Raw genomic sequence first — 25,473 nt, forward strand, 5'->3', positions numbered from 1 at the left:
AGAGACTGACGTGGTAGGAGACCATCTATGGGGACAGGAGAGGGACACACTTCAAAGACGGGGTGAGGATCCCAGGGAGGCCAGCTTGGTGCCTGCACTCCCATTGGAGCATAGTCAGGGTCCTTAGTCCCCGGCCCCGTGACCCCCTGATCCTCAAACTCCTGGTTGATTCTACAAGGTCTCCAACCCTAGTATAAAAGGAACTTTCCTGCAGGCTTTTCTTTTCTCTTTGCCACCCTCCTTTTTGTGCAAGGTTTTGGACAAGTTTGGGGAGTTTTGGGAGAAGCTACACCACTCAATATTACAAATTTAACTTTTTTCCCCCCAGGTAGGAAAGTTTTGGTCATCATGCTCATTTAAAGAGATTCAAACCATACTGAACCGTGTAAAGTAGACAGCAGCTCTGCTGTCATTGTCAAGCCTCAGAGTTTATCTTTGAAATTGTTTTCCCAGGGAATTCTGAAGGCCTGACTGTATGTGAGACATTTCCTTTGAAATCTTAAAAGTTTGGTCAGTTTCCTTTTTTTTTTTTTCCCCTACAGAATGGATGGATGGATAGATAGGAGGAAAGAAATAGGAAGAAAATAAAGCTTAGTTTAGGTAACGCTGCTTCTTTCTGTCATGTTTGGGAATACGTTGAAAAATCAGTACACATTTTGCTGGTGTTGGATAGTCCACACTCTGATTTTTCACTTTTATGTAGTTGAGGGTCTAATGCGGATATTCCAGCACAAAATTCATGCCTTCCCACTAGTCCTACAAGCAAGTCCTTTAGGAGTGAATGTCTTGTCCACTCTTCAGAGGTGTTGTGTGTGTCATCATTCCCTCTGAATGAGATAGTCACCACACCCCACACAGGGGAAATAAGTTTTTGGTTTGTGGCTCACTTCTTATTTCCTGGAATCAAGCTCAGGACTACACTAAGCCTCATCAGCTCCCCATCCCTGCTTTAGATGCTCTCTTAAATGACTTGTGTGATCAAATAGAATTATTCATTCCAAGCAGACGTCCATACACAGAGTCCCTGCCCCATGCCAGGTGCTGTGCTGGGTGCTTGGGCCTGCCCGGTGGGAACTGCTGTCCCCAGTAAGAAGGACAAAGCATGGTGGGAAGGTTTCTCATTGTCTGGCTGCATGTCATGCATTCCCTGGTGGCGCAGTGGTTGAGAGTCCGCCTGCCGATGCAGGGGACACGGGTTTGTGCCCCGGTCCGCGAAGATCCCACATGCCGCGGGAGCCATGAGGGCCTCTGGAATGGCTGGTGAATATGCTTTCAGGGCTGGAGGTGCCACTGGGAATTAGAGTGGTGAGGTGGGAGGTGTGGCCTGGCATTGTGACTAATCTCCAGACTCAGCTGATAACATGTGATGACCCAGAGAGGAAATGTTTCTATCTGGCATATGTTCATAGTTCTTACAAGTGCTAAGCTCTTTGTCCTCATGCACAAACACACTCATTGATCTCGCTAACTAAAGCAATTATCATCATTTAGCAGTCTTTCCCAAAAGCATTATTTCCACTCCAGAACACCTCTTTTATTTGCCAAGTGCCACAATGTTACATCCTGGCAATTGGTCAGCATTTACTGCCAAATTATGTAAGACCTCGGTTGGGCTTAGTCCCCGATTGAACAAGTGTGCCCGTGGAGTGCATTAGGATGGTGCCGTGGCCTGGTGGCTGAAGACAGAGAACAGCTGTCCTTAAATCCATTCATTAGTTCAGTGTTTACACTGTGATTGGGAAGGAAACCCACATTTGCTTATGACACCAGTGCTCAGCTGAGAAATGTCATTCCGTGAAAATACTGGATTGAGGTTTGTTGTCAAGGAAATGTAAACTGTGGACATTTCATGAAATTCACATATGTGGATTAATTTGCAAACAGGGAGCTAAGAATGTAATAAACCAAGGTGGCCTTACTGAATGATTGAAATGTAATTAGTGTTGACTGTAGTAGCAGCAACTAATGAAAAGGACTATAAAACCCTAGAGAAGAATTTTATTAATATTAGGAGAAATATTTTCGTAGAAAAGTCAGCGTCAGTGTAAGAGATTATGGGTGAGTAAAATGACCTCATTTACTAAATATCATTTTTAAAAAAAAGCATCACAGTGAATAAATTTGTACAGACGCTCTTCTGTTAAAAATGATATTTGTGGGCTTCCCTGGTGGCGCAGTGGTTGAGAGTCTGCCTGCTGATGCAGGGGAGACGGGTTCGTGCCCCAGTCCGGGAAGATCCCACATGCCACGGAGCGGCTGGGCCCGTGAGCCATGGCCATTGAGCCTGTGCGTCCGGAGCCTGTGCTCCCCAACGGGAGAGGCCACAACAGTGAGAGGCCCGCGTACCGCAGAAAAAAAGATATTTGTTATAAATTTTAATGCCTACGGACTCTGACAGAGATGCAGAATAAAACATGCCAGTGCTGCTTGCAAACGAGGGATCAAGACACACCCGGACGTTGTGGTCTTGAAGGCCTTTATATGTTGTTTCGTCTAAGGCACGTTTGCTGTTCTTGTTCTAGGATTGAAGTGTTTCATAAATATTATTAGTCTCGTCCAACTAGAGAAACTAGGTATCTCCTTTTCAAAAATCCCACTCAGAAGACAGTAAAGGAATAAAAATTAAATCTCCAAAGACAAAGAACGGCAGTGGAGACTTAGCGGAGGAGAGCGCTGAAGCAGATGTAGCGGTAATTAGCGGGGTGAGAGATGCTTCAACCTGAGGTGCTTGCAGTATACAAGTGAGGTGATTTTCCTGCAGAGCTGCTGAGCAGCTCGGAAGTGGGAAGGCATCAGTTACTGTGGAAGTCAGGGTGAGGGGCCAACTTCTAGGGAATTATTTAGGTGCCTTGAGAACTGGAGCAGTTAGACCTCCAGCGTCTCCTCTGTGCCCTGGATATCTGGACACCTACCTGCCCCTGCCCCCTCCCCACCCCAGCAGCAGACTGGAGTTCTCTTCTCTGGGGAAACGGAACTGGAATGATGTTGGAAGCAGGTGTGGGTGACTGAAAACATGGACTGAATTTGAGTTGCGACCTCCCTTCTCCTCCCCTGCCCTGTCCCGTAGACCAGCAGCCAGCCCCACAGCAGCCTCAGTAGTGGATTGGAGGATTCTTTTCTTGGGAAATCAAACAGTTCTAGAGAAGAATGCTCCCAGACACTGAAATGTGCAGGTCCCTCAGTGGAAAGCTTGGCACTCTTCGCCCCACATAACTTGAAGCTTACCAGCTAATAACTCCTTTCCATAGATACAGAGCCCCCAATCTGCTTTTACTACTTCCCTCTTAAATAGGATCAGGCAGCCAAAGATCCAAGTCATATTAGGAAGGCTTTCAACGTGAAAGACAGGGACCCAAACAAACAGAAAAGAGAAACCTTGCGGAAGATGGAGATGTTGCGGACAGCAGAGAAATTGCATTTTTCTGAAAAAAAGTTATAGTATAATATCCTCAGATAGAGAAGCTGTTTTCATGTCCAAAATAGAACTTAAAAAGAAAAAACAGAGAAGAATAAAGGAGAAGTGGAAATTAAATACATCCTCAAATTTTTAAAATTCAAGTATCTCTCAAAAATTAGAACAAAAACGATGGAGTTGAGGAGTAGATGAGAAGAGAAATATGAAAAATTGAAATTCAGTCTAGAAGATTCAACATTACTAATATGTTAGATGCAAACACCAAGAACAAAATAAAATGGTTTTCTAAACATTATCACAGAAGTAATACAAGGACATTTCATAGAACTAAAGGGAATTTCCAAATTGAAGGCATATATTAAGTGCTCATGTTTTATAAAAGTGGCCAATTTAATAAAATCCTCACTGGGAAATGTCATCGTGAAATTTCAGAACACCAAGGACAAGGAAAAGGTCCTAAAAACGTTCAGAGAAAAATAAACAGGGCGTACACAGAGGACAGGATATCATAATAGCACCAGAATTCTTAATAGCATCCCTGGAAGTTAGAAGATAACAGAGTAATACTTTAAATTCTGAGGGGAAGTTACTTCTAACCTGGATGCTAAATACAGCTAGACTATCATTCGAAAGTAAGCGTAGAATGAAGACATTTTTCAAAATACAAGGACTCAAAATTTTTCTCCCTCGGACCTTTTCTTTAAAAGTTATTGGACCCGTGTTCCCTCAGACCAATTGGGTATATTAAGAAAGAGGAAGACACCAAACTTGGGGAAACAATATAGCACAAAGGGAAGAGAGCAACCAGACCCTAATATAGGGCTGGAGGGTGGAAGTTTGCAAGGGAGGTCACCACGGGAAAAGACCACCGGATTACCTGATATTTTGATCATCTGGAAATTAATACTGGTAAGCGTCTAACAGATGTCATATAGCTGATGAAGAGATTTAAGGGTAGGTATATAGAAAGCAAGACAAGCTAAAAATAGCAGTTACTGCCTCTAGAAAAGTTAAAGTTATGGAAGAGAGGAAAGATGGCCAGAGTCTACAATCTAGTACTTCAGTGAACAGTATATATTCACAATAATGTAAACACAGCTGGCTCTTGATTTTATTCTTGGGAAGCTAGCAGAATGAGAAATTCATATGTATGTGTGTGTCATGTACCACAGGTAAAAATGATAAATTGTAGCTAGGCATATCACTCAACAGCATGGAGGTAAGTACTAGAAGAAACAGCTGCAATTTGCAGTTGGTTTCCTCTGAGGCATGTGATCAGGATTGGGGATGGGAAGCTGGAGAGTACAGGTTTTCATCTTACCTTGTTTTATTCTGATTAAAAGTTAAATTATTTTAAAATGTTAGTATAATGCTGATGCAAGTGAAAGTAGACATGATGAAATCAGTCACTGGAATCCGTGAGATGATGAATATTGCAGATGACTGTCTCTCTGAGTTGTTCCTGTCTGTAAAATGGGAGGTGATGATGTCTAACATGATTTACGTTTAAAAGAATAATCACCAAGCAAACTGATAGCACCAAGCTAGTAGTAGGAGATGAATGTATCCAGGAAGGCCCAAGACAAATTAGAAAGACAAAATAAGTGAGGATGTGCTATAACTGAACTAAATAATCGGTAAGGGCATATTAATGGATGTATTTTGAATGCCATCCCTTAAAACAGAAACTACATCCAGCACCCATTAAACATGGACAAAAATTCTCTGTATATTTGCCCACAACAGAAACCTCAATACATTGAAAAAGAAAGAAATAACAGTGACTTCATTTCTTTCTTTCTCTCTCTTTTTTTTTTGGCCGCACACGCAGCTTGCGGGATCTTAGTTCCCTGACCAGGGATTGAACCCATGCCCTCAGCAGTGAAAGTGCAGAGTCCTAACCACTGGACCGCCAGGGAATTCCTGTGACTTCATTTTCTGAGCATAATACAATGCAAATAGAAATTAACAACATACAGAAATAAAGACCCTCCAAGCCAAAACAGCATAGCAAACATACCGGATATGCAAAAACTTTCTCAAAAACAACTCTTGAGTCAAAGAAATCAAAACCACAAATTGAAACGATCTAGAAAATAATAATAGAAACATTTCTGTGGTGGAAACTACTGGCTGCCTTCCCAATGTCCATTCTCTTCTCTCTTTTTACAAACAGAACATTGATTTTGAGTGTCAATGACCAGCTCAAAAAAACCCGTTATTTCCCAACCCTTTCTTGTAGGTGGGGGCGGCCATAAGATTAAGTTCTCACCAATAAGATGCAAGGGATTATTGGTGGGTGGGGCTTCCAAGAAAGCTCCTTAAAAAGAAGGTTGCCCCATGTGGTATATGTGATGCTGGATCAGCTATCTTGTAATCATAAGGTGTCTATTACATGCTAAAAGTAGATGAATAGAAAGATAAAAGAGGTGTTCCTCAAAAATATCCTGGCATCCATTCCAGCTCTGGACTTCCTATCTCTGGGGGAAAAATACCCTAACTCTTAAATTGCTATTTTGGGTCTGTTTGTTAGGAACTAACGCAATTCCTAACTGACAGTCACATATCACAATTTATGGACTGTAATAAAAGAATGAAAATAAACAAATGAAGCATGCAAGAAATTGGAAACATGACATGGATGGACCTACAGACTGTCATACCAAGTGAAGTAAGTCAGAAAGAGAAAAACAAATATAGTATATTAACGCATATATGTGGAATCTAGAAAAAGGTATGGATGGAACCAGTTTGCAAGGCAGAAATAGAGACACAGATGTAGAAAAAAACGTATGGACACCAAGGGGGAAAGTGTGTGTAGGGGGTGGTGGGATGAACTGGGAGATTGGGATTGACATATATACACTAATATGTATAAAATAGATAACTAATAAGAAACTGCTGTATAAAAATTTTTTTAAAAATTCAAAAATTCAAAAAAAAGAAATTGGAAACAGAATAAAGGGAAGCAGAAGGAAATAATGATCAAACTAGACCTCAGTAAATTAGAAAATTAAAAAAAATGATAAATCTAAGAGCTAGTTCTTTAGGGGAACAACAATTTAAAAACATATGTAGACATATTTTACCTGCATAACCAAGAAATAGGTGAAGAAAGCACAGATAAAACTAGATAATGAGAAATAGAAATAGAGGAGATGAAATGATGTGTACGTTGCAAAATTCTGTGCAAATAAATCTGAAAATGTGGATCAAATAGATGATTTTCTTGGAAAATATGCTACCAGATTGACTCCAGAATAGAAGGGAAACTCAAGAAGTCTGCTAAGAGTGAAAGAAACGAGACAGCTGTTTTCTGTGACCAGTTGTTTCTGTTCTTCCTGCACCTCTGTGGCTATTGGAGCTTTTCACAGTGACAGAAGTGAATTTCTGCTGAGAGAACCTCGGAGTGTGGGGTGGCCTGGACAGCCTGCTTGGTGATATGTATGCAGTCTCTGACAGGGTGGCCACACACCAGAACGGGTGAAGGCAGTGATTCTTGGTATTAGGACCCATCACAAAATAAACAGCCCCGAATCTTCAGGTTTTTCATAAAATTTTTCAGGTCCTTATGTTACTTGAACTGTTTTTTTTTTATGATTTTTTTTTCAATTAAAAAAAATTATTTATTTTTGTCTGTGTTGAGTCTTAGTTGCAGCACGGCTTTCTCTAGTTGCGGTGAGCGTGGGCTACTGTTCATTGCGGTGCACGTGCTTCTCACTGCGGTGGCTTCTTTTGTTGCGGAGCACGGGCTCTAGGCGCGCGGGCTTCAGTAGTTGTGGCGGGTGGGCTCAGTAGTTGTGGCTCGCGGGCTCTAGAGCACAGGCTCAGTAGTTGTGGTGCCCGGGCTTAGTTACTCCACGGCATGTGGGATCTTCCCTGACCAGGGATCGAACCGGTGTCCCCTGCCTTGGCAGGTGGATTCTTAACCACTGCGCCACCAGGGAAGTCCCAACTTGAACTTTTTGGTTAAAAAAAAAAATTGAAAACTATTTTTAATCACTTACTCTCATTGTCAGTCTCACAAACAACTGCTTCCTTAAAGTAAAAATGTTTTAAACACCGTAGCCAAATAAATAATGATAAAGATTTCAAAGCAGTGTTGTGCATAAAGAAGCTTGAAAGGGTTTTGACAAGAAAATTAACAGTTTAGAAAAAAAGAAAAATGGTGAGCATCAGAACGCCTTAGCTCTTAATTAGTTTCTTGGAAAAGTACCTTGTTCTCAAATGCTGGTATACTGGAACATCCTATTGGTTAAAAATAAATAGCGTAAAGTGTGAGGAAATGAACTAAGGAGAAAACATGGCAACCAGCACAGCCCGTCAGCTAGAAACAGAATAATTAAGCTCTACCAAAGGCATCAGGTCATTTGGCCAGCCATCTACCCTAAGGCCAGGGTTCAAGCTCAGTGTTGACAAGCACCACGGTCACGTGGGCCCACAGGCATCCAGCAAGGCCTGTTTGGACGAGCATTTGGTTCTGAAGTGTCCTTGCTCTTTAAAGTGTTTGGTTTTCCCTGAACTTTGAAGTCTTCCCTCATAATCTTCATTGAAACAGATATAATTTTAACTTAATGTCCTCTTTTTACCCCAGTTTTCCCTGGTAGTGAACAACAGGGAGCCATGGAGCTGTATTTCGGTGAATATCAACACGTGCAGCAGGAATACGGTGTGCATCTGAGACTCGCAAGTGACGAAACCAAAAAGTCAAGGAATTCCCAGCCCGCTAAGGCAGGCTCCTACGGTGTCAGCATTCGGGTCCAGGGGATCGATGGCCACCCCTACATAGTCCTCAATAACACAGAGCGGTGTCTGGCAGGCACGTCTTTTTCTGAAAATGGGCCATCATTTCCGTCTCCAGTGACAAGTAACCTGCCTCTCCATTCCAGCAATGGATCTGTGCTCGAGGAGAACAGCGCAGAAGAACTGCAGCTGCCCGAAAACCCGTATGCCCCACCTGGCCCGGTAAGAAACCTGAAGCAGCCCTCTCTCTTCGAGGGCAAGAATGGAGTTCTCGATCACACAGGGGAAGCGATGAAGCCGTCCCCCGTGCTGAACTTCCAGAGGCATCCAGAGCTTTTACAGCCCTATGATCCCGAAAAGAACGAGTTGAACTTACAGAATCACCAGCCTCCTGCGAGTAATTGGCTAAAAGCTTTCGCAGAAGAAGGGGCCAACAATAAGAAGGCTTGGACTTGCTCGTCCAAACCTAGCCATTCCCAGCCGCCCAGACCCCACTCGGAAGACCCGGCCAGATCCAGTGTGACGGCCATTCGACTGTGCAGCTCCGTGGTCATCGATGACCCCAAGAAGCAGACCTCGGTGTGCGTGAATGTTCAGAGCTGCAGCAAGGAGGGGCTGGCGGAGGAGGCCCTTGCCCCTAGCGGGAGGCCCCTACCCACCCACAGCGCGCACACGCACCCGGAAGCCAAGAAAACCAGGCCCGACGTGCTTCCGTTCCGGCGCCAGGACTCAGCCGGGCCCGTGCTGGACGGAGCCCGGTCCCGGAGGTCATCCTCATCGTCCACAACTCCCACTTCGGCCAACTCTTTGTACAGATTTTTACTCGATGACCAAGAATGTGCCATCCATGCCGACAATGTCAATCGTCATGAGAACAGAAGGTATATCCCCTTCTTGCCCGGAACTGGACGGGATATTGATACGGGGTCGATTCCTGGCGTGGATCAGTTAATTGAAAAATTTGACCAAAAACCTGGGCTGCAGAGAAGAGGCAGGTCTGGGAAGCGAAACAGGATCAACCCCGAAGACAGGAAAAGGTCCCGAAGCGTGGATAGTGCATTTCCTTTCGGTCTCCAAGGGAACTCGGAGTACCTGACCGAATTCAGCAGAAACCTGGGCAAGTCCAGCGAACACCTGCTGCGGCCGTCGCAGGTGTGCCCGCAGAGGGCACAGGCGCAGGAGCACGGGGGGAGGCAGGGCGGAGGGCGCGCCTTCGCCAGGCTGCAGGGAGCCCAGCCCAGGCCGCCCCCGCAGAACAAAGATGGGAAAGTTCCAGAAAACAAAGGGGGTCAGGAAAGTCCGACTGGGCGCACATCCTCCCTCCCGGCACAGACTAAGAAGGGGGAGGAAATCAAAACAGCCACCGCTACGCTGATGTTACAGAATCGGGCGCTAGCAACTTCCCCGGACTCAGGTACCAAGAGGATTTCTGTGAAGACATTTACTTCCACCTCAAATACTCAGGTAATACTGGTGGGAGTCTTTTTGTTCCTTCTCAGTGGTCTATCAATACAGCCTGGCTGGAGGAATACATATCTTCCATCCTGAGTCAGTAATTGCACCATCTTGAATCAGTAATATTTTTTTAGCGTTTTCCCCCTAGCAGTAGGTTATGACCTGCTGCTAATCGCTTGGTTTTCTAAGTAAATTGAAGTACCACTAGATTCCTGTTGTGTTCTTGTTTGTAAAGTAACTTGTCAAACACTATAGAGAGGCTCGATTTTTCTTTTCGTGTATGTGTAAAATCCGAAAGTATGCAGAATTTGTTTCCAAAACAAGAGGCTCCGTACTTAGGTTTATTTAGATGTATTAATTTTCCTCATGACATTGAGTGACTGGATTAATTTCTGTCCTGAGAAATTAGGTTAATCCTAATTTAGGTTTATCCTGAAGTGATGGAATTTATTTATGTGGTCCAGTTAGTGTTTTGGTGGTAACAGTAACAGTAAAAAATAATGGTAATGATAAAAATGATACTAAGGTTGGTAAGTGCCAGGCACTCTGTTATGTATTATAGGATCGCACCAACCCTATGAAGGTAGGTACTATTAACTTCTGTTTACAGGCGAGAAAATTGAGGTGAGAAAAAGTTAAGTAACTTGCCCAAGCTACTAAGTGGTGGAACCAGTTGTAATGAGCATCCTTACCCGAGGAATCCTTTCTGGGAAGCAGGAATGTGTTTGGAAGCTTCTGCTGTGGGGTTTTGCCGCCTTCTTGGAAGCAGCATCCTGTGATCTAATAACAAACATTGTGTTCCAGGCCACACCGGATCTGTTAAAAGGCCAGCAAGAACTCACTCAGCAAACCAATGAGGAGACGGCCAAGCAGATACTTTACAATTACCTCAAAGAAGGGTTAGTGATTTTCCTTCAAGGAACAAAGTATTGTCCTTCCTGGTGGGCGTCTTAATTTTCTTTTCTGAGACCTTGTGTTTTACCCTCCCTTCCTGCCCTGTGTGAGCCATTTCGGGGTGCAGACTCCATGGCTGGAGTTGTCATAACAGCATTTAAGTCTTGGGTGGAGGAGGGTGAAGAGCAGGGGAAGGAAGTGTGGGGAAGAACATCCTACTTTAAAAGTTAAAAATGAATACTTTAAAAATGATTGTTTACTGTTTCAGAAACAAATTCAAAGATAGGAGGAGTGTCTACTATTCAGTTTTAAACTGAGTGTTGTCGCCTTGAGTTTGCATGCACACATGGGTAATCAGTCGTCCCTTATTAGAAGTTACAAATAAAAACACCTCCTCCCCTCCCCAGAGTTGACATTGGCCAGGAGCCCCTGCTTCCATTATTTTTAAAGCATGTATGAGTCATTTAAAAGCAGTGCTTTCCACTTACTTATCTGGGGGGATGAGTTTGAATAATCTGGTTTTCAGTCCTTACTTAGATACCAACTGAGCTGGAATTCTAGGCCAGGAATTTGAAGTTTCTGTTTCAGTTCTCTCATCAGATATGATTAAAAAGAAGAAAAGCTTTATAGTCTGACATGACTGAAAGTCACTTGGCAAATACTCATTGGTATCAGAACACTTCACAGTTTTATTTTGTGCCTTACAATTTTCTGTCAGTAATATAGAGCTGACAGAATCATTCAAAATATAAAATAGGGGCTCTTCTGAAAAAAGAAAAAGTAAAGAGATTCTTCTAGCTAAGAACTTTTATTAGTGTCTTTCTGTGAAGGGTTTTACCATGAGAAGATTAAGGTAGGAGAACTTCTAACATTTAAAATTCTTTCTCTGCATTCTTTTATTTTTTTGGCCCATGATTTATTGAGAGACTGGTGGGACAGACTTTAGTGGGAGGCACCTTTTTAAGGAAACTTACTTAAAAATCTTTATCCCTGCGCTTCCTGGTGGCGCCAGTGGTTAAGAATCCTCCTGCCAATGCAGGGGACACGGGTTCGAGTCCTGGTCCGGGAAGATCCCACATGCTGTGGAGCAACTAAGCCCGTGCACCACAACTACTGAGCCTGCGCTCTAGAGCCCGTGAGCCACAACTACTGAGCCCATGTGCCATAACTACTGAAGCCTGTGCGCCTAAGAGCCCATGCTTCGCAACAAGAGAAGCCACCGCAGTGAGAAGCCGGCACTCCAAAACGAAGAGGAGCCCCCGCTCACTGCAGCTAGAGAAAGCCCGTGCGCAGCAACAAAGATCCAACACAGCCAAAAATAAATAAATAAATAAAATAAATTTTTAAAAAAAGAAAGAAAATAAGGGGAGAGATCCCCCTCTGTTTAAAAAAATTTTTTTTCCCTAAGTGCCAGGTATGTGTGATGGAAGGTAGTCCTTAATAGAACTTTATCTGACCATTACCTATGAAAGTCTAGACAAAGGGCAGCTGTGTTAACAACCTTGGCTTGGGGGATTATTTTTTTAAACAAAGGCTAAAACAAGTTAAGATCACGGTGGATCATTCCTAGCGTGACACACATACAGGAGAGAGTCCTTGTTGGAGTGAATATATGTCATTTGAATCAGGCAAGCAACAAATGACTAAATTTTTATTGGATGTTATCTCCAAGCTTATTTAGAATGTACTTGTGTCTCTTTCACATGTTTGGAAATGGGAACCCCTCTCCCAAATCGGGTGGTAACATTGAACAATTTGGAGAAAAATACACCATCTATCCTGCTCTCCTCACATTGGTTGTGTCTGCAGCCTTAATTAATTCACGCCTCTTGTGATTTATCTTCTTAAAGGGCTTGCTGCTTGTGTGTCGTGGCACATAAAAGAGTCTGAGGCCAACGGTTGTGCCCTCATTGTGTTTTTTTCCAGAAGCACCGATAATGATGATGCTACTAAGAGGAAGGTCAACCTGGTCTTTGAGAAAATCCAGACTTTGAAGTCTCGAGCAGCAGGGAGCACGCAAGGAAATCATCAAGTAAGGCGAAGCTTTGTATTTTGTAGCGAGCATTTCACATGGAACCTGGCAAACAAATGGCTTTCTTCAGTCTGTACCTTTGGTTACAGTAGTTAGTGGGAAGTCTCCTGAGTAGTAAGCAGTACCGAAGGTGGAACAGCATGTTTTAAATATTGCTAATTTGCACCCGGCCTTTTTTCTAGAAAGTTTTTTGCGGTACGCGGGCCTCTCACTGCTGTGGCCTCTCCCGCTGCGGAGCCCAGGCTCCGGACGCGCAGGCTCAGCGGCCACGGCCCACGGGCGCAGCTGCCCTGCAGCATGTGGGATCCCCCCAGATCGGGGCACGAACCCGCGTCCCCTGCATCGGCAGGCGGACTCTCAACTACTGCGCCACCAGGGAAGCCCTTCTTTATTATTATTTTTTTTTAGAAAGTTTTTAAGAAATTTTATTTTTAAAAAATCTATAGAATATAACAGGATGAAACAATAGGTGGTAAAAATTTAGAAAGGGAAAAGAAGAATAGGACGAATGAAATGAAGCATGGGATGGAGAACCCTAGTGCTATCGTAGGCAGGTTTGAAAAGTATGAACGGGCTTGGACCCAGGTTCTCAAACTTCAGAGAATAAGAAATAAGAGAATCAAACTAGAGAATACGGAAGAGAGACTGGTGGGCTGACCAGCATGGGCCGAAGGGAAAGGAAGGAGTAGAGTGGGGCTAAATTCTTTTTAAAAAAACTGCCTGTTTAATTTATTGTACTGAATTTTAGTTAGGACTTGGAGATTTATTTTTAAAGGAGGACTCATCCCCTATTTGATGAACGTGTACTATATGGTAGACATACCTTGTGCCATGAAAGGAAGCAGCATTTAAGAGGGACGACTAAAATCTTGTCCCTCAATTCTATGCCACCTTGAATGCCGCATTTCTTGCTTGGGCATCTTTCCTTTTCTCTTCTGGGGGGAATTCTGCACTGGAAGGAAAGAAGATACCCAGAGCCAGGTAACAGAGAGTTGGTCTATTTCTTCTTTTTTAACTTTGGAAACGTATGAATAAAGGATATTTATAGGCATCAACTACCCTTTTTTCTCTACTGTTCCGTATTCCCCTTGCACTCAGTTAACCCATGAGTCCTGCTCTGGCATCAAATAAAAACATTTTTCAATTTATCTGTAGAAATAATATTTAAAATATATCAACATATTTTATTAGCTATCTTTATAGAGATGTATTTTATTATATATTATGTATTGATATTATAAATATATAAAATATTTTTATGTATGCACACACACATAGTTCCCACTGGGGAACCTTTAAATTATGCACCTTGCTTATAGGCAGATTTCAGGAACTCTACACAGTTTTTTAAATTGGGTTAGGATTTTTTTGCTACATGTCTTGAATCCAATCATCACCATTACTGTTGCTTTGCATTAACCTGCATATTCTCCTGGAGAATGCATCCTTTGGTCTTGATGTTAAGATTGTCATTGTGGTTCCATACTAGGGTGTCCAGCCTAAACTGGGGAAGTTGGGGTAGCCCTTCTGGAGTCGATAACACTAATGATGTCTCAAAAGATCATAGAATTCTCCCAGAGAGGGGAAGCAGGGCGTTCTAGGTAGAGGGAACAGAACAAAAAACATAAAATATGAAGAGGTGTGTGCTTCCCGTGTTTAGGGGACTAGAGGTAATTTAGTGTAGCTGGAGAAGAGAGCTAGGATATGGGGACCACGCACCAGGTAGGCAGGACCTTGTAGATCACGTCAATTTTCATTTCAGGCCCAAGGTGATAGGCTTCCCCTGATAGACTTTAAACAGCAATGAGGAGTGTCGTATTTATAAAAATTCATTTCTTTGTAGTGTTTGGAGAGAGGTAAGATTAGAGGACGGGAGACCAGTTAAGCAGCTGCTGCTTCTTAATCAAGCCAGAGATAATGAGACGATGAACTTAGGTTCTTAGACTTGTGGCTGTGATCACAGCGCCGTGACTGCTTAATTGCCCACATTTTTCCACTCCCCTTCTCTCTCACTTTATGAATCTGATTATTTGCTGGTAAAGGTTTTGGAGTTTTACATTTTGGTGTCAGTTAAATGATTTCGTGCAAGAGAACCCTCTCCCTTAATGGGCTAAGACCACATTGGAAAGCCATGAAGCAGGCAGTTTTTGTTTGGGAAAGAACAACCTACAATTTCCCTCCTTGGGTTAGATTTACATTTCTGAGATAGATTGTTCTCATTTTGCCTAAGAAAATTGGAAGTGCTGTGTTTCTGTTGACTGTTGGTTTCTGGTCTTCTTCATAGGAGTAGATGAGGAAGTACCTCCTTCTAAGTTCATGCATGACTCACACCTGGATTCAGGTGCATGAGAACCAAGACACTGCCTTTTCTGGTTTTGATTTCTGCTTTTACCTTTTCCCCTCCCTTTTAGTTGGAGTTTTCTAACCACTTTGCTGTAGGATTTTAGCCGAATCCTTTTGAGAGTGTCATCCTGTTGTTAATGTTCATGCAAGAAAAAAATAAAGCATCTTGAACACTTAACTTAGGATATTTTTGCAATTAATCGTAGGCTTCTAATTCTTCATCTGAAGTCAAAGATCTCTTGGAACAGAAAAACAAGTTGACCACAGAAGTGGCTGAACTTCAGAGACAGCTTCAACTAGAAGTCAAGGTATCTGATTTTTCTTGATGCTATTTTATTCTGTTCCGTCTTGATTTATAAAGAATATTTTAAGTACCTTGGGTTGCCCAAGTGAAGTGAAAACAAATTTTTTCCCCAAAAGAAACATTCTTCCCATCGCTGAGCAAATTCCTGTATATTTAGTTCCTGCTGCCCAAAGAACTTTTTTTTTAAGTAACCAAAGGACATAGAGAATGTTGGCTTTGACAGAGTAATAGAAATGCTGTTGGATTCAGACAGGCAAATTGGAAACTAAATGTATATAAAACATCTGGACTAAGTAATAGAAAGAGCAGAATGTGATTTAGCTGTGTTTGTGTTTCTCTTTTAGAAGTATTACAATTCATTAAGTGTTTAGTGTTCTTTCTAGTTGCGAACTCCCATGCCTTTATTACATAGTTCCATCAAGTTGTTTAATAATCTAAGTGCAGAGACGTGGAGTCCATCAGAGATTAGGAGGAGGCTTCCGTGGGTTGACATTAATGTACGGTGGAGGTACTTTAACATCACATATTCTTATTAGAATCAGCAGAACATCAAAGAAGAGAGAGACAGAGTGAAAGCAAACTTAGAAGCACTCCAAAGTCAACATGAAAGCAAGGTAGAAGAGAATGCCGAGCTGCAGCGGCGGCTGGAGGGAAGTGAAGGGGAGCTCCGGAGACACCTGGAGGAGTAAGTTCTGGCCCAGAGCCTGTGCCCTTCCTGGTTTCCTGCACCAATGGAGCCAGACACTTTTTTTTTTTAATTAATCAATTAATTAATTTTTGGCTGGATTGGGTCTTCATTGCTGCGCGCGGGCTTTCTCTAGTTGCGGCGAGCGGGGGCTACTCTTTGTTGCGGTGCACGGGCTTCTCATTGCGGTGGCTTCTCTTGTTGTGGAGCACAGGCTCTAGGTGCGCGGGCTTCAGTAGTTGTGGCTCGCAGGCTCTAGAGCTCAGGCTCAGTAGTTATGGTGCATGGGCTTATTTGCTCCGAGGCGTGTGTGATCTTGCTGGACCAGGGCTCGAACCCGTGTCCCCTGCATTGGCAGGTGGATTCTTAACCACTGCGCCACCACGGAAGCCCAAGCCAGATCCTTTCTGTCTGTTTAATTCTGCCCAACCTTCCAGATCTTTATAGGGCTGCTGACCCTTCCTTTTCTCCCTCTTATTCTTATAAAATTATAAAACTGGTGACGTGTAGACTGGTAAGCAGAATGAATTTAATAATTTAAAAATTCTTTGTGTACCTCAAAGGATATTTGTAAAGTTTCAGCCCTTAGAGTAGATCTCAGAGCAGTCAAGTGAGAAGCAATGAATGCCGAGTGGTGATATCTAAGGACAGATCTCAAAGAGCCTGGGCCCAGCCTCTAAAAAGCATGTGTCACATGACCTCCACTGTCTCCCACGTTCTGAATTTTGTCCTGGATGGTGCTGACCAATTTTTTTTTTTTTTTGGCGGTACGCGGGCCTCTCACTGCTACGGCCTCTCCCGCTGCGGAGCACAGGCTCCGGGCGCACAGGCTCAGCAGCCATGGCTCACGGGCCCAGCCGCTCCGTGGCATGCGGGATCCTCCCGGACCGGGGCACGAACCCACGTCCCCTGCATCGGCAGGCGGACTCCCAACCACTGTGCCACCAGGGAAGCCCAGTGCTGACCAAGTTTGTGACCAGTGCTTATATACTTCTTTTGGGTCTTCAGAGAAGGAAAGACAAGCCCAAGATGGCCCTGCCATCATGTTGTGTTAAAATCTGTGACATGGGTTTCCCTGGTGGCGCAGTGGTTGAGAGTCCGCCTGCCGATGCAGGAGACACGGGTTCGTGCCCCGGTCCGGGAAGATCCCATATGCCGCGGAGCGGCTGGGCCCGTGAGCCATGGCCGCTGGACCTGCGCGTCCGGAGCCTGTGCTCCGCAGCGGGAGAGGCCACAACAGTGAGAGGTCTGCGTACCGCAAAAAAAAAAAAAAAATCTGTGACAAGAGGATTTGAAACGAAGGTGTGAAAATGGATGGTGCCATGAAGCCCACTGGCCATGACAGAAGCCTTGAGAGGTTAAGCAGGAGTGAAATCTAGAGGGAAATTCAAGAAAAACAGGACATTATATCATAAAAGCATTTGATTACCTTTGCCATTTTGATGGTGTAGTGTTTGCTTTTGAAACATTCTTAGAGGTTAATTTCAGAAAAGAGGTTGGTAAGAAAAAAATCAAAATTTAGAGTGCAGTAAAGACTTTACAAAATAAAAGGTAGAATAGTTGTGAGTTCCATTTAGAGCAGAGGTTGGCAAACTTTTTCTGTCAGATAGTAAATGCTTTAGGGTTTATGGGCCATATGGTCTTTGTTGGAACTGTTCAATTCTACCATTGTATTGTGCAAATGACCATAAACAATACATAAATGAATGAGCATGGCTGTGTTCCAGTAAAACTTTATTTACAAAAGCAGGCAGTGGGCCAGATTGACTCATGGGCCATAATTTGCTAACTCTCCTGGTCTAGAGTACTGGGGATGGGGTGGAGTAGGCTGGTAGGGAGTGGGGTGGCTTTAATGAAAACATTTATCATAAAAGTTGTGCTCTTTTTCCTGATTCCTTATCTTCTATGTCCAAATTCTAGTACCCCGTGATCTCCTTCTGGGGAGGAAATGTCACTGTATAACCTTTCCCATTACATTGGTTTGAGTTCTCACTTGTCTTCTTGTTGGGCAAATTAGACTGTAGACATGAGTTCTTACCGGTGCCTTTCTGGTTTGTGATTTTCTGTTCAGTGCAGAACAGAAAATGGGAGACTCCTTGGGGATTTAGGTGACTGCTTGATGAGCTGAAGCTCTGAAAGCAGACTGGATGAAAATAAGCAGAGGCCAGGAGAAACTCTCTCATGGGCTTCCTTTCCTGCCAGGCTGTTCCAGGTGAAGATGGAACGAGAACAGCACCAGACTGAGATCAGGGATCTCCAGGACCAGCTCTCAGAAATGCATGATGAATTGGACAGTGCCAAACAATCCGAGGACAGGGAGAAGGGGGCTCTGATTGAGGTAAGCGGGGCTGGGGTCAGGTGACAAGAGAGGCCCCGTCTGCCCGGACAGTATGGGATGGGTGGGGGAACTGGGAGCCATACTCTGTTGTGTGTTTGTTCTGCCTGTCCCTGTGTTCCCTTCTGTGAGAGCATCACATGCAATAGTTTGTCTTAGGAAAATTTTCAGCTGTACAGAAAAATAGAATAATGTGTTAACTGCCGTAGAGTCCCAGTCCAAATCCAACAGTTATCAACATGTTGCCCTATTTACTCCACTTTTTTCTTCTCTCCGTCCATTCATTTTTCTTTTTTTTTCATTCATCTATCTGTTCATCTTTTTTTTAAGTTAATTTTCATTGGAGTATCGTTGCTTTATATCTATTCATCTTTGCTGAACCATTTCAGAGTAATTTATAGATAAAACCACGTCTCACCCCTAAATTTTTCAGCATGCATTTGAATAATTAGGGAATTTTCTTATAACCACAATACTATTATCACATCTGCAAAGTTAATTCCTATGTTGTATTATATACAATATATGGTCTGTATTCATCATTTGCCAGCTGTCCCTCAAGAGTATTTGCTAGTTGTTTTTCCCCCAAGCCAGAATCCAGTCAGGAATCCCACACTGCTTTCATTATTCTCTCTCTCAGAGTTCACTTTTCTTAGTATAGCTTCTGTTGTCCCTGCATCCCCTACTCCTTGCTCTTTTTCTCCCATCCCACTTCTGTTTGTTTTTTTTGTTTGTTTGTTTGTTTTTGCGGTACGCAGGCCTCTCACTGCGGTGGCCTCTCCCGTTGCGGAGCACAGGCTCCGGACGCGCAGGCTCAGCGGCCATGGCTCATGGGCCCAGCCGCTCCGCGGTATGTGGGATCCTCCCGGACCGGGGCACGAACCTGTGTCCCCTGCATTGGCAGGCGGACTCTCAACCATTGCGCCACCAGGGAAGCCCTCCCATCCCACTTGTGAAGAGCCCAGACAAATGCTCCACATTCTGGATTTTCTAATTGTTTCCTTATGGTGTCCATTAACTTGATCCACCCTCCCCTGTGTTTCTAGTAAATTTGAGTTTAGATCTAAACACCAATTAAATTTTGAGCAAAGATACTTTGTAAGTAATGCTATTATGAAAAAACATTTAAAAGACATTAGTATTATATTAATGCCCATACACCACTTATCACAGGTTAAGTTTTTATTTGTTTAAAGCCCCCATAAGACTGTAAGTTCCAAGAGGGCAGAGTTGGTGATGGTTGGCTTAGCACTATATCCTCAGCAGTTATTCCAGTGGCTAGGACATATAGCGCTCAGGAAATATTTGGTGGACAGCTGGATGGATGCATTTTGAATGAGTGAGTGAGTGAGTGAGTAAATGAATGAATCTACTTGCTCTATACACAGGCCGCCAATCTGGCTTCTGCCCATATCAGTCTATCCCCTATTGATATTATCAATCTGTGAGTCAGTGAATAAGGTTGATTCCTTCTTCTGCTTCCATTTGTTAATTATTACGGTTTTTTTCAGAGACAATTATTATCTCTTCTCTGAATTAGATTACCATCCTGTTGAGGTGTTAGATACACATGTGTGAAATGATTAGAGAGTAAGAATAGGTTTTGAACGTCTACATTTTTTTCTGGGGAATGAATCTAATTGAGGATCAGAAGAAGAGCTGTGCTGTGTAGATATTTTGATATTTGCTATAGCTTTTTTTTCTTAACATCTTCATTGGAGTATAATTGCTTTACAATGTTGTGTTAGTTTCTGCTGTATAACAAAGTGAATCTCTGCTATAACTTTAGCATCACCTGTGTCTTTGGCTTAGTTTTGAAGTTTAGTTCAGTTTAGCTAGCTTATAAAAGCTTTGGTTTGTAGGAACAGCCCAACAAGTAAATGATACACAATTTAGAACAAAGCCAGAACAAACAAACACAAAACCCATGAGAAAATAAAGGTAACTTGTTAGTATTTAACTTTCACTCTCTACTGCTTTTCCCCTAAGGGCTTGGATCTCATCTTGGTCCTTTTCTTGGGGTTAAAAGCTGCTGTCTCGTAATTCCTTGTAGCTTCCTCTGTCTCAGCTGTCCATTGTTTTTTTAATTTTATTTAATTTTATTTATTTTATTTTTACATCTTTCTTGGGGTATAATTGCTTTACAGTGGTGTGTTAGTTTTCTGCTTTATAACAAAGTGAATCAGTTATACATATACATATGTTCCCACATCTCTTCTCTCTTGCGTCTTCCTCCCTTCCACCCTCCCTATCCCACCCCTCTAGGTGGTCACAGAGCACCGACCTGATCTCCCTGTGCTATGTGGCTGCTTCCCACTAGCTATCTGTTTTACGTTTGGTAGTGTATATATGTCCATGCCTCTCTCGCGCTTTGTCACAGCTTACCCTTCCCCCTTCCCATATCCTCAAGTCCGTTCTCCAGTAGGTCTGTGTCTTTATTCCTGTCTTACCCCTAATCATTGTTTTTTCTCACCCTCTTCCATGTTTACTTTTGAAGTCCTTGCCCTGGAGGCATTGTTGTTCCTGATCTTTAGGATTTAGCATCTCTCTTCCCCTGGACTTGGCAGGAGTGGAGAGGAGAGTGGAGCGTTTGTGGCCGCAGGGCAGAGGCCTTCTCGTGAATTCATTTTCACGTGGGCAGGAGGGGGTCATTTTCTCTCCCCTCCCATGTGACTATCTCTTTGTGTCTGTTGAGACCACTTTCTCCTGAGAAAGCCTCAGGCCTGCTCCTTACCACCTGGTATTTCTTTTCATCCAAAGATTCCTTAAAAACCACTGCAGTTGTGGTAATCTTCTGCTTCTCCTGGCTCTGTCTTCTTCTCAGGGCTCAGGGTTACCAAGACAAGGTACATTAAGACGGGGCTTTGAAGATACGTGTATCTATCACTGAAGTGTTAAGAAAATCACATAAGATGAAATTTTAAAATGGGGGGTGAGCGGCTTCCCTGGTGGGCCAGTGGTTAAGACTTCACCTTCCAAAGCAGGGGGTGCAGGTTCGATCCCTGGTCGGGGAGCTAAGATCCCCCATGCCTTTCGGGCAAAAAACCAGAACATAAAACAGAAGCAATATTGTAACAAATTCAATAAAGATTTAAAAAAAAATGGGGGGGGGGGGAAAGGCAAATATTTTCCTAATACCTTAAAAAATTTTTTTTTCCTACATTTTTTTTTTTTTTTTTTTTTTTTTTGCGGTACGCGGGCCGCTCACTGCCGTGGCCTCTCCTGTTGCGGAGCACAGGTCCTGGATGCGCAGGCTCAGCGGCCATGGCTCATGGGTCCAGCCGCTCCGTGGCATGTGGGATCTTCCCGGACCAGGGCACGAACCCGTGTCCCCTGCATCGGCAGGCGGACTCTCAACCACTGCGCCACCAGGGAAGCCCTTTTTTCCTACATTTTTATTTGTTTCCCTATTCATTGACAGATTTCATCTATAATGTAGGAACAAATATAGTGTGTCTACAGTTTTGATACCTGCTTTTAAAAGTTAATATGTCAGAAATATTTTTCTTTATGATACTTTATAGTCTTCATATTTCATTTTTAAGAAGATACCCCACAATATGCTTAACCATCCTCCAATATTTAAGTTGTTTCTTTTTTTTTAAAATTATGAGAAAATATGTTGAATTTTTTATATGTATCCTTTTACTTCTTTAGAAAAATTTCCTAAGGAGAGAAATGTCACTGAACAGGTTATGACTTTTGATAAAAATGTAGCTTCAGGGCTTCCCTGGTGGTGCAGTGGTTGAGAGTCTGCCTGCCGATGCGGGGGACACGGGTTCGTGCCCCGGTCCGGGAGGATCCCACATGCCGCGGAGCAGCTGGGCCCGTGAGCCGTGGCCGCTGAGCCTGCGCGTCCGGAGCCTGTGCTCCGCAAGGGGAGAGGCCACAACAGTGAGAGGCCCGCGTACCGGAAAAAAAAAAAAAGTAACTTCAGAAACATTTAAATAGAAGGTAAGACTTTCCCATAGTCTATGATTCCTTGTGTGGACACCTCACTGATTCTAAAAGGGAAAGATATTATCTTAACTATCAGGAAGTCTCTTAAGTTCTGAATTTTCCTGGTAACTAAAACCTAAAATTGTTAGTTGTCCTTTCCCCAGGTATTTTCTGTCCTTTTAGATTCTCTGTTTTAGTGCATTTGAGCTTGCTCTGATTTGCTATTTCTTTTACTAGCCAGCTCATTGAAGAGCATATCATCTTTGCTTCTTCCCACATTTCATGCCTAGCATAGTGCCAGGCAACAGAGCAAATGAATAAATAAATTTCAATATTTAAATTAATTTTAGGGACTTCCCTGGTAGTCCAGAGGTTAAGACTCTGTGCTTCCAATGCAAGGGGCACAGGTTCGATCCCTAGTCGGGGAACTAAGATCCCACATGCTGTGCAGTGTGGCCAAAGGAGAAAAGAAAAAAAAAAAAGATAAATTATTTTTAAAATGCCACCACTAAAAAAAAAAAAAGGGAATAATTCTGAAATGAACTGTAGCTTCTTTGCCTCTTTGAACACAGTATAGTGAGCATATATTAACTGAACATAACTAGCTTTTTGACTTATAGTGGTAACTGGGATATGAGCTTCAGCTTTGGTGATGTGTTTTCAGGCAGAGGCTAATAATGAGAGACTCAGGAAAGGGAAACAGCGTACATCTTTTCTTAAAAATGTTCCTGGTGTTGCCGGTTTTCTGGTTATTTGCCTCTTTCCTGTAATGGAAGCTATATCATCTATTGCTGCCTTTTGGCAAGAAAAGTTAGGACACAATTAGCTTCTCTATGCCAAAGTGGGTTTCTCTCCCTCTGGAAAATTGTCCTCACTCTTTTTATCAGTTTGCTTTGACGTGTCAGCAACATTTAAAAAACGATCTGTGGTTTCTATATCACTAATAAAATAAACCCCATCTCCTCGTCACTTTCAGTTTATTCTTCATATCTTAATAAAAAGTGGCCTGGGGGAATCTGATAACAGATTATAGTTGTAGCCAAGTTTTCCATGGCACTTGGCTTAGAACAGACTCTTAAACACAATGAACATTAAACACTTCTGCTTTTTAATGTTTGCAAAAGCTTGAAGGCCCTAAATTTTGTGAGGCCTGCATAATGCATAAGATTTCTCATGAAATATCTTTTAATACTTCACATTCTGTTCAATAACATTGGACCCCTATATGGAGTCAGTAAAGTAACATTAAGAGAGAATAAAATCATTAAAAAAAAAAAGAAAGAAGGAAGGAAAAAAGGAAGAAATAGTAGAAAATATCCTGTGTTTTTAGGAGAAGCCAAATAATTGACCAAGAATAGGATGACTGTTATTTCTTAGTTAAACAACTGATGGTTCCGAATTTCTTTTTTAACTCAATATACAAAAATTATTATAGGTCAAGTTTTCAGTCACTTCTTTGTCCATAAATACGTTTCCCTCTGTTCTTGGAGTGATGGGTAAACATGCGACATCTCTCTAAGCCTCATCATGGTGGGTTTTTCTAATTACCAAAGATTGTCTTTGATGGGAGCCTGTAGTGTTGACAGATGGGCCAACAGAATCTCGTGGTGTTTTATCCCTGACATTTACCAAGATACAAGTACTTAGATCAGTAAACTATTCTGGTTTTAAAATCCTATTGGTCTGGGGATAGGCTGTGCTCAGAAATGACATCTCTAGAATAATTATAAGCTTATTGTGTTGTGATGTTACTGAACATTATACACATTTTACTAAAGAAGCAACAGAAAAAATCATGTTTCTCATCAACTGTCTTACACTTTTTAGGCCATCCTTCTGGGGAAAAAAATAATTCTTTGGCAGCTATAGTTTTGATAAAAGACCTTTACTTTTCCTTTCAATGAGTGTGGGCCAGAGATAGGGACTCTGTAGAACTTCTGGGAAGCTTTTATGCAAAAGAGAGTCTAGATCAGTTTTGTTTTCTCATTTTGACATGGAATACCTGTGAGTAGGTGGTGTGTGAAGTGAAACTTTCTGTGGGTAGATGAGCTGCTACTCGGGACATTCTGGTCTGTGTCTTTTGGTGCCCCTGCTGTCAGGACAGCCACTGGCTGCTGCTAGTAACAGCTGGGGCCCAGAGCATGCTTCCTTTTCTTCTCAGCTTTCCTTCTTGTCTTTTCAGGTTCTGGGCAGGTTTCTTTGCTCCTGTTTAAAAAGGTGGACCTCCTTACAAGCACTTGAGCAGAACTCAATACACCGTTCATTTGCATCTGAGAGACTGAGTAACTGCCCGCTCCTCAGACTTTCTTGAGTGTGTAGTTTTGTCATCAGGCCTGCAGAGGCTGTGTAGTGAAGAGAACGGGCATTGGTATCCAATCTGGGTCCCAGTCTTCGCTCTACCACTTACAAACTGCGTGATCTTAGGCATCTTAGCGTCTCGGAGCTCCAGTTTTTTGTTTTTTAAATAATAATATTCATCTCCTATGATTTTTTTTTTTTCTCCCCCGGTACGTGGGCCTCTCACTGTTGTGGCCTCTCCCGTTGCGGAGCACAGGATCCCGACGCGCAGGCTCAGCGGCCATGGCTCACAGGCCCAGCTGCTCTGCAGCATGTGGGATCTTCCCGGACCGGGGCACGAACCCGTGTCCCCTGCATCGGCAGGCGGACTCTCAACCACTGCGCCACCAGGGACACCCTCTCCTATGATTTTTAGAAATGCTTAGCGTAATTCTTATTATGTAGTAAGTACCAAACACAGTCAATTTTTTTAGCCTACCCTGTACCCACCCCCAAATACACATCCATACTAGGTCTGTATCTCTTGTACTTTCATGTGTGCAGCTAGCCTGGATGTGTATAGGTTTTGAAAGTACTGATTCTGAGTGCCCAGAGTTTTCCTTTGTTTGCTTTGATTGGAGTCTACAGAGAGGCATGTGCATCTCTAATAGACATTCACGTGTATTTTATATGTTTTCTCTCACTTCTTTGGCTTGATATAATTGGCAGTGAAGCCACCGAGGTGATGAAGTGAAGTTTTTGAAATCTCCCGTCCCTTTCGGTCTCTACCCTGGAAAGCTTCAAGTGCTACTCAGTGATACGGTGAGGTATAATCTGATTGGATTTGTGCAACAGAGTCCACTTAAGCAACAGCCCCAGACACAGATAACAGCATGTTGGTGTAGAATGGACCATAAAAACAGGTTCTTGACATGCATTGGTGGCAGTACACAAAAGGCAACACAAAACACAGATATATCCTGGAAAAGATAAGTGTGGGAAGAGGAACTGACTTATTGTTAAAACAATTGAGAAATGTGTGAAAATAAGA

The 25,473-nt window shown here is 42.9% G+C and overlaps 1 protein-coding gene across 3 annotated transcripts in view; it reads left to right on the forward strand.

The window, feature by feature from the left end:
• The first annotated feature begins 8,027 nt into the window (after positions 1–8,027).
• The window catches only part of CGNL1 (cingulin like 1), a 101,061-nt gene continuing 83,615 nt past the window's right edge, over positions 8,028–25,473 (forward strand). For 2 of the 3 annotated variants that reach the window (XM_027123131.1, XM_027123133.1), the window contains exons 1-6: positions 8,028–9,622; positions 10,418–10,512; positions 12,434–12,539; positions 15,089–15,190; positions 15,723–15,871; positions 18,074–18,209. In XM_027123131.1, coding sequence (XP_026978932.1) covers positions 8,039–9,622; positions 10,418–10,512; positions 12,434–12,539; positions 15,089–15,190; positions 15,723–15,871; positions 18,074–18,209 — 2,172 coding nt within the window. In that variant the 5' untranslated portion in view covers positions 8,028–8,038. The remainder of the gene's footprint in view (positions 9,623–10,417; positions 10,513–12,433; positions 12,540–15,088; positions 15,191–15,722; positions 15,872–18,073; positions 18,210–25,473) is intronic. The other variant, XM_027123132.1, reaches the window with a different exon arrangement.

This window comes from Aethalodelphis obliquidens, unplaced genomic scaffold (genome assembly GCF_003676395.1).
Source record: "Aethalodelphis obliquidens isolate GAN/ISIS:26980383/991018 unplaced genomic scaffold, ASM367639v1 scaffold26, whole genome shotgun sequence".
Classification (NCBI taxonomy): domain Eukaryota; kingdom Metazoa; phylum Chordata; class Mammalia; order Artiodactyla; family Delphinidae; genus Aethalodelphis; species Aethalodelphis obliquidens.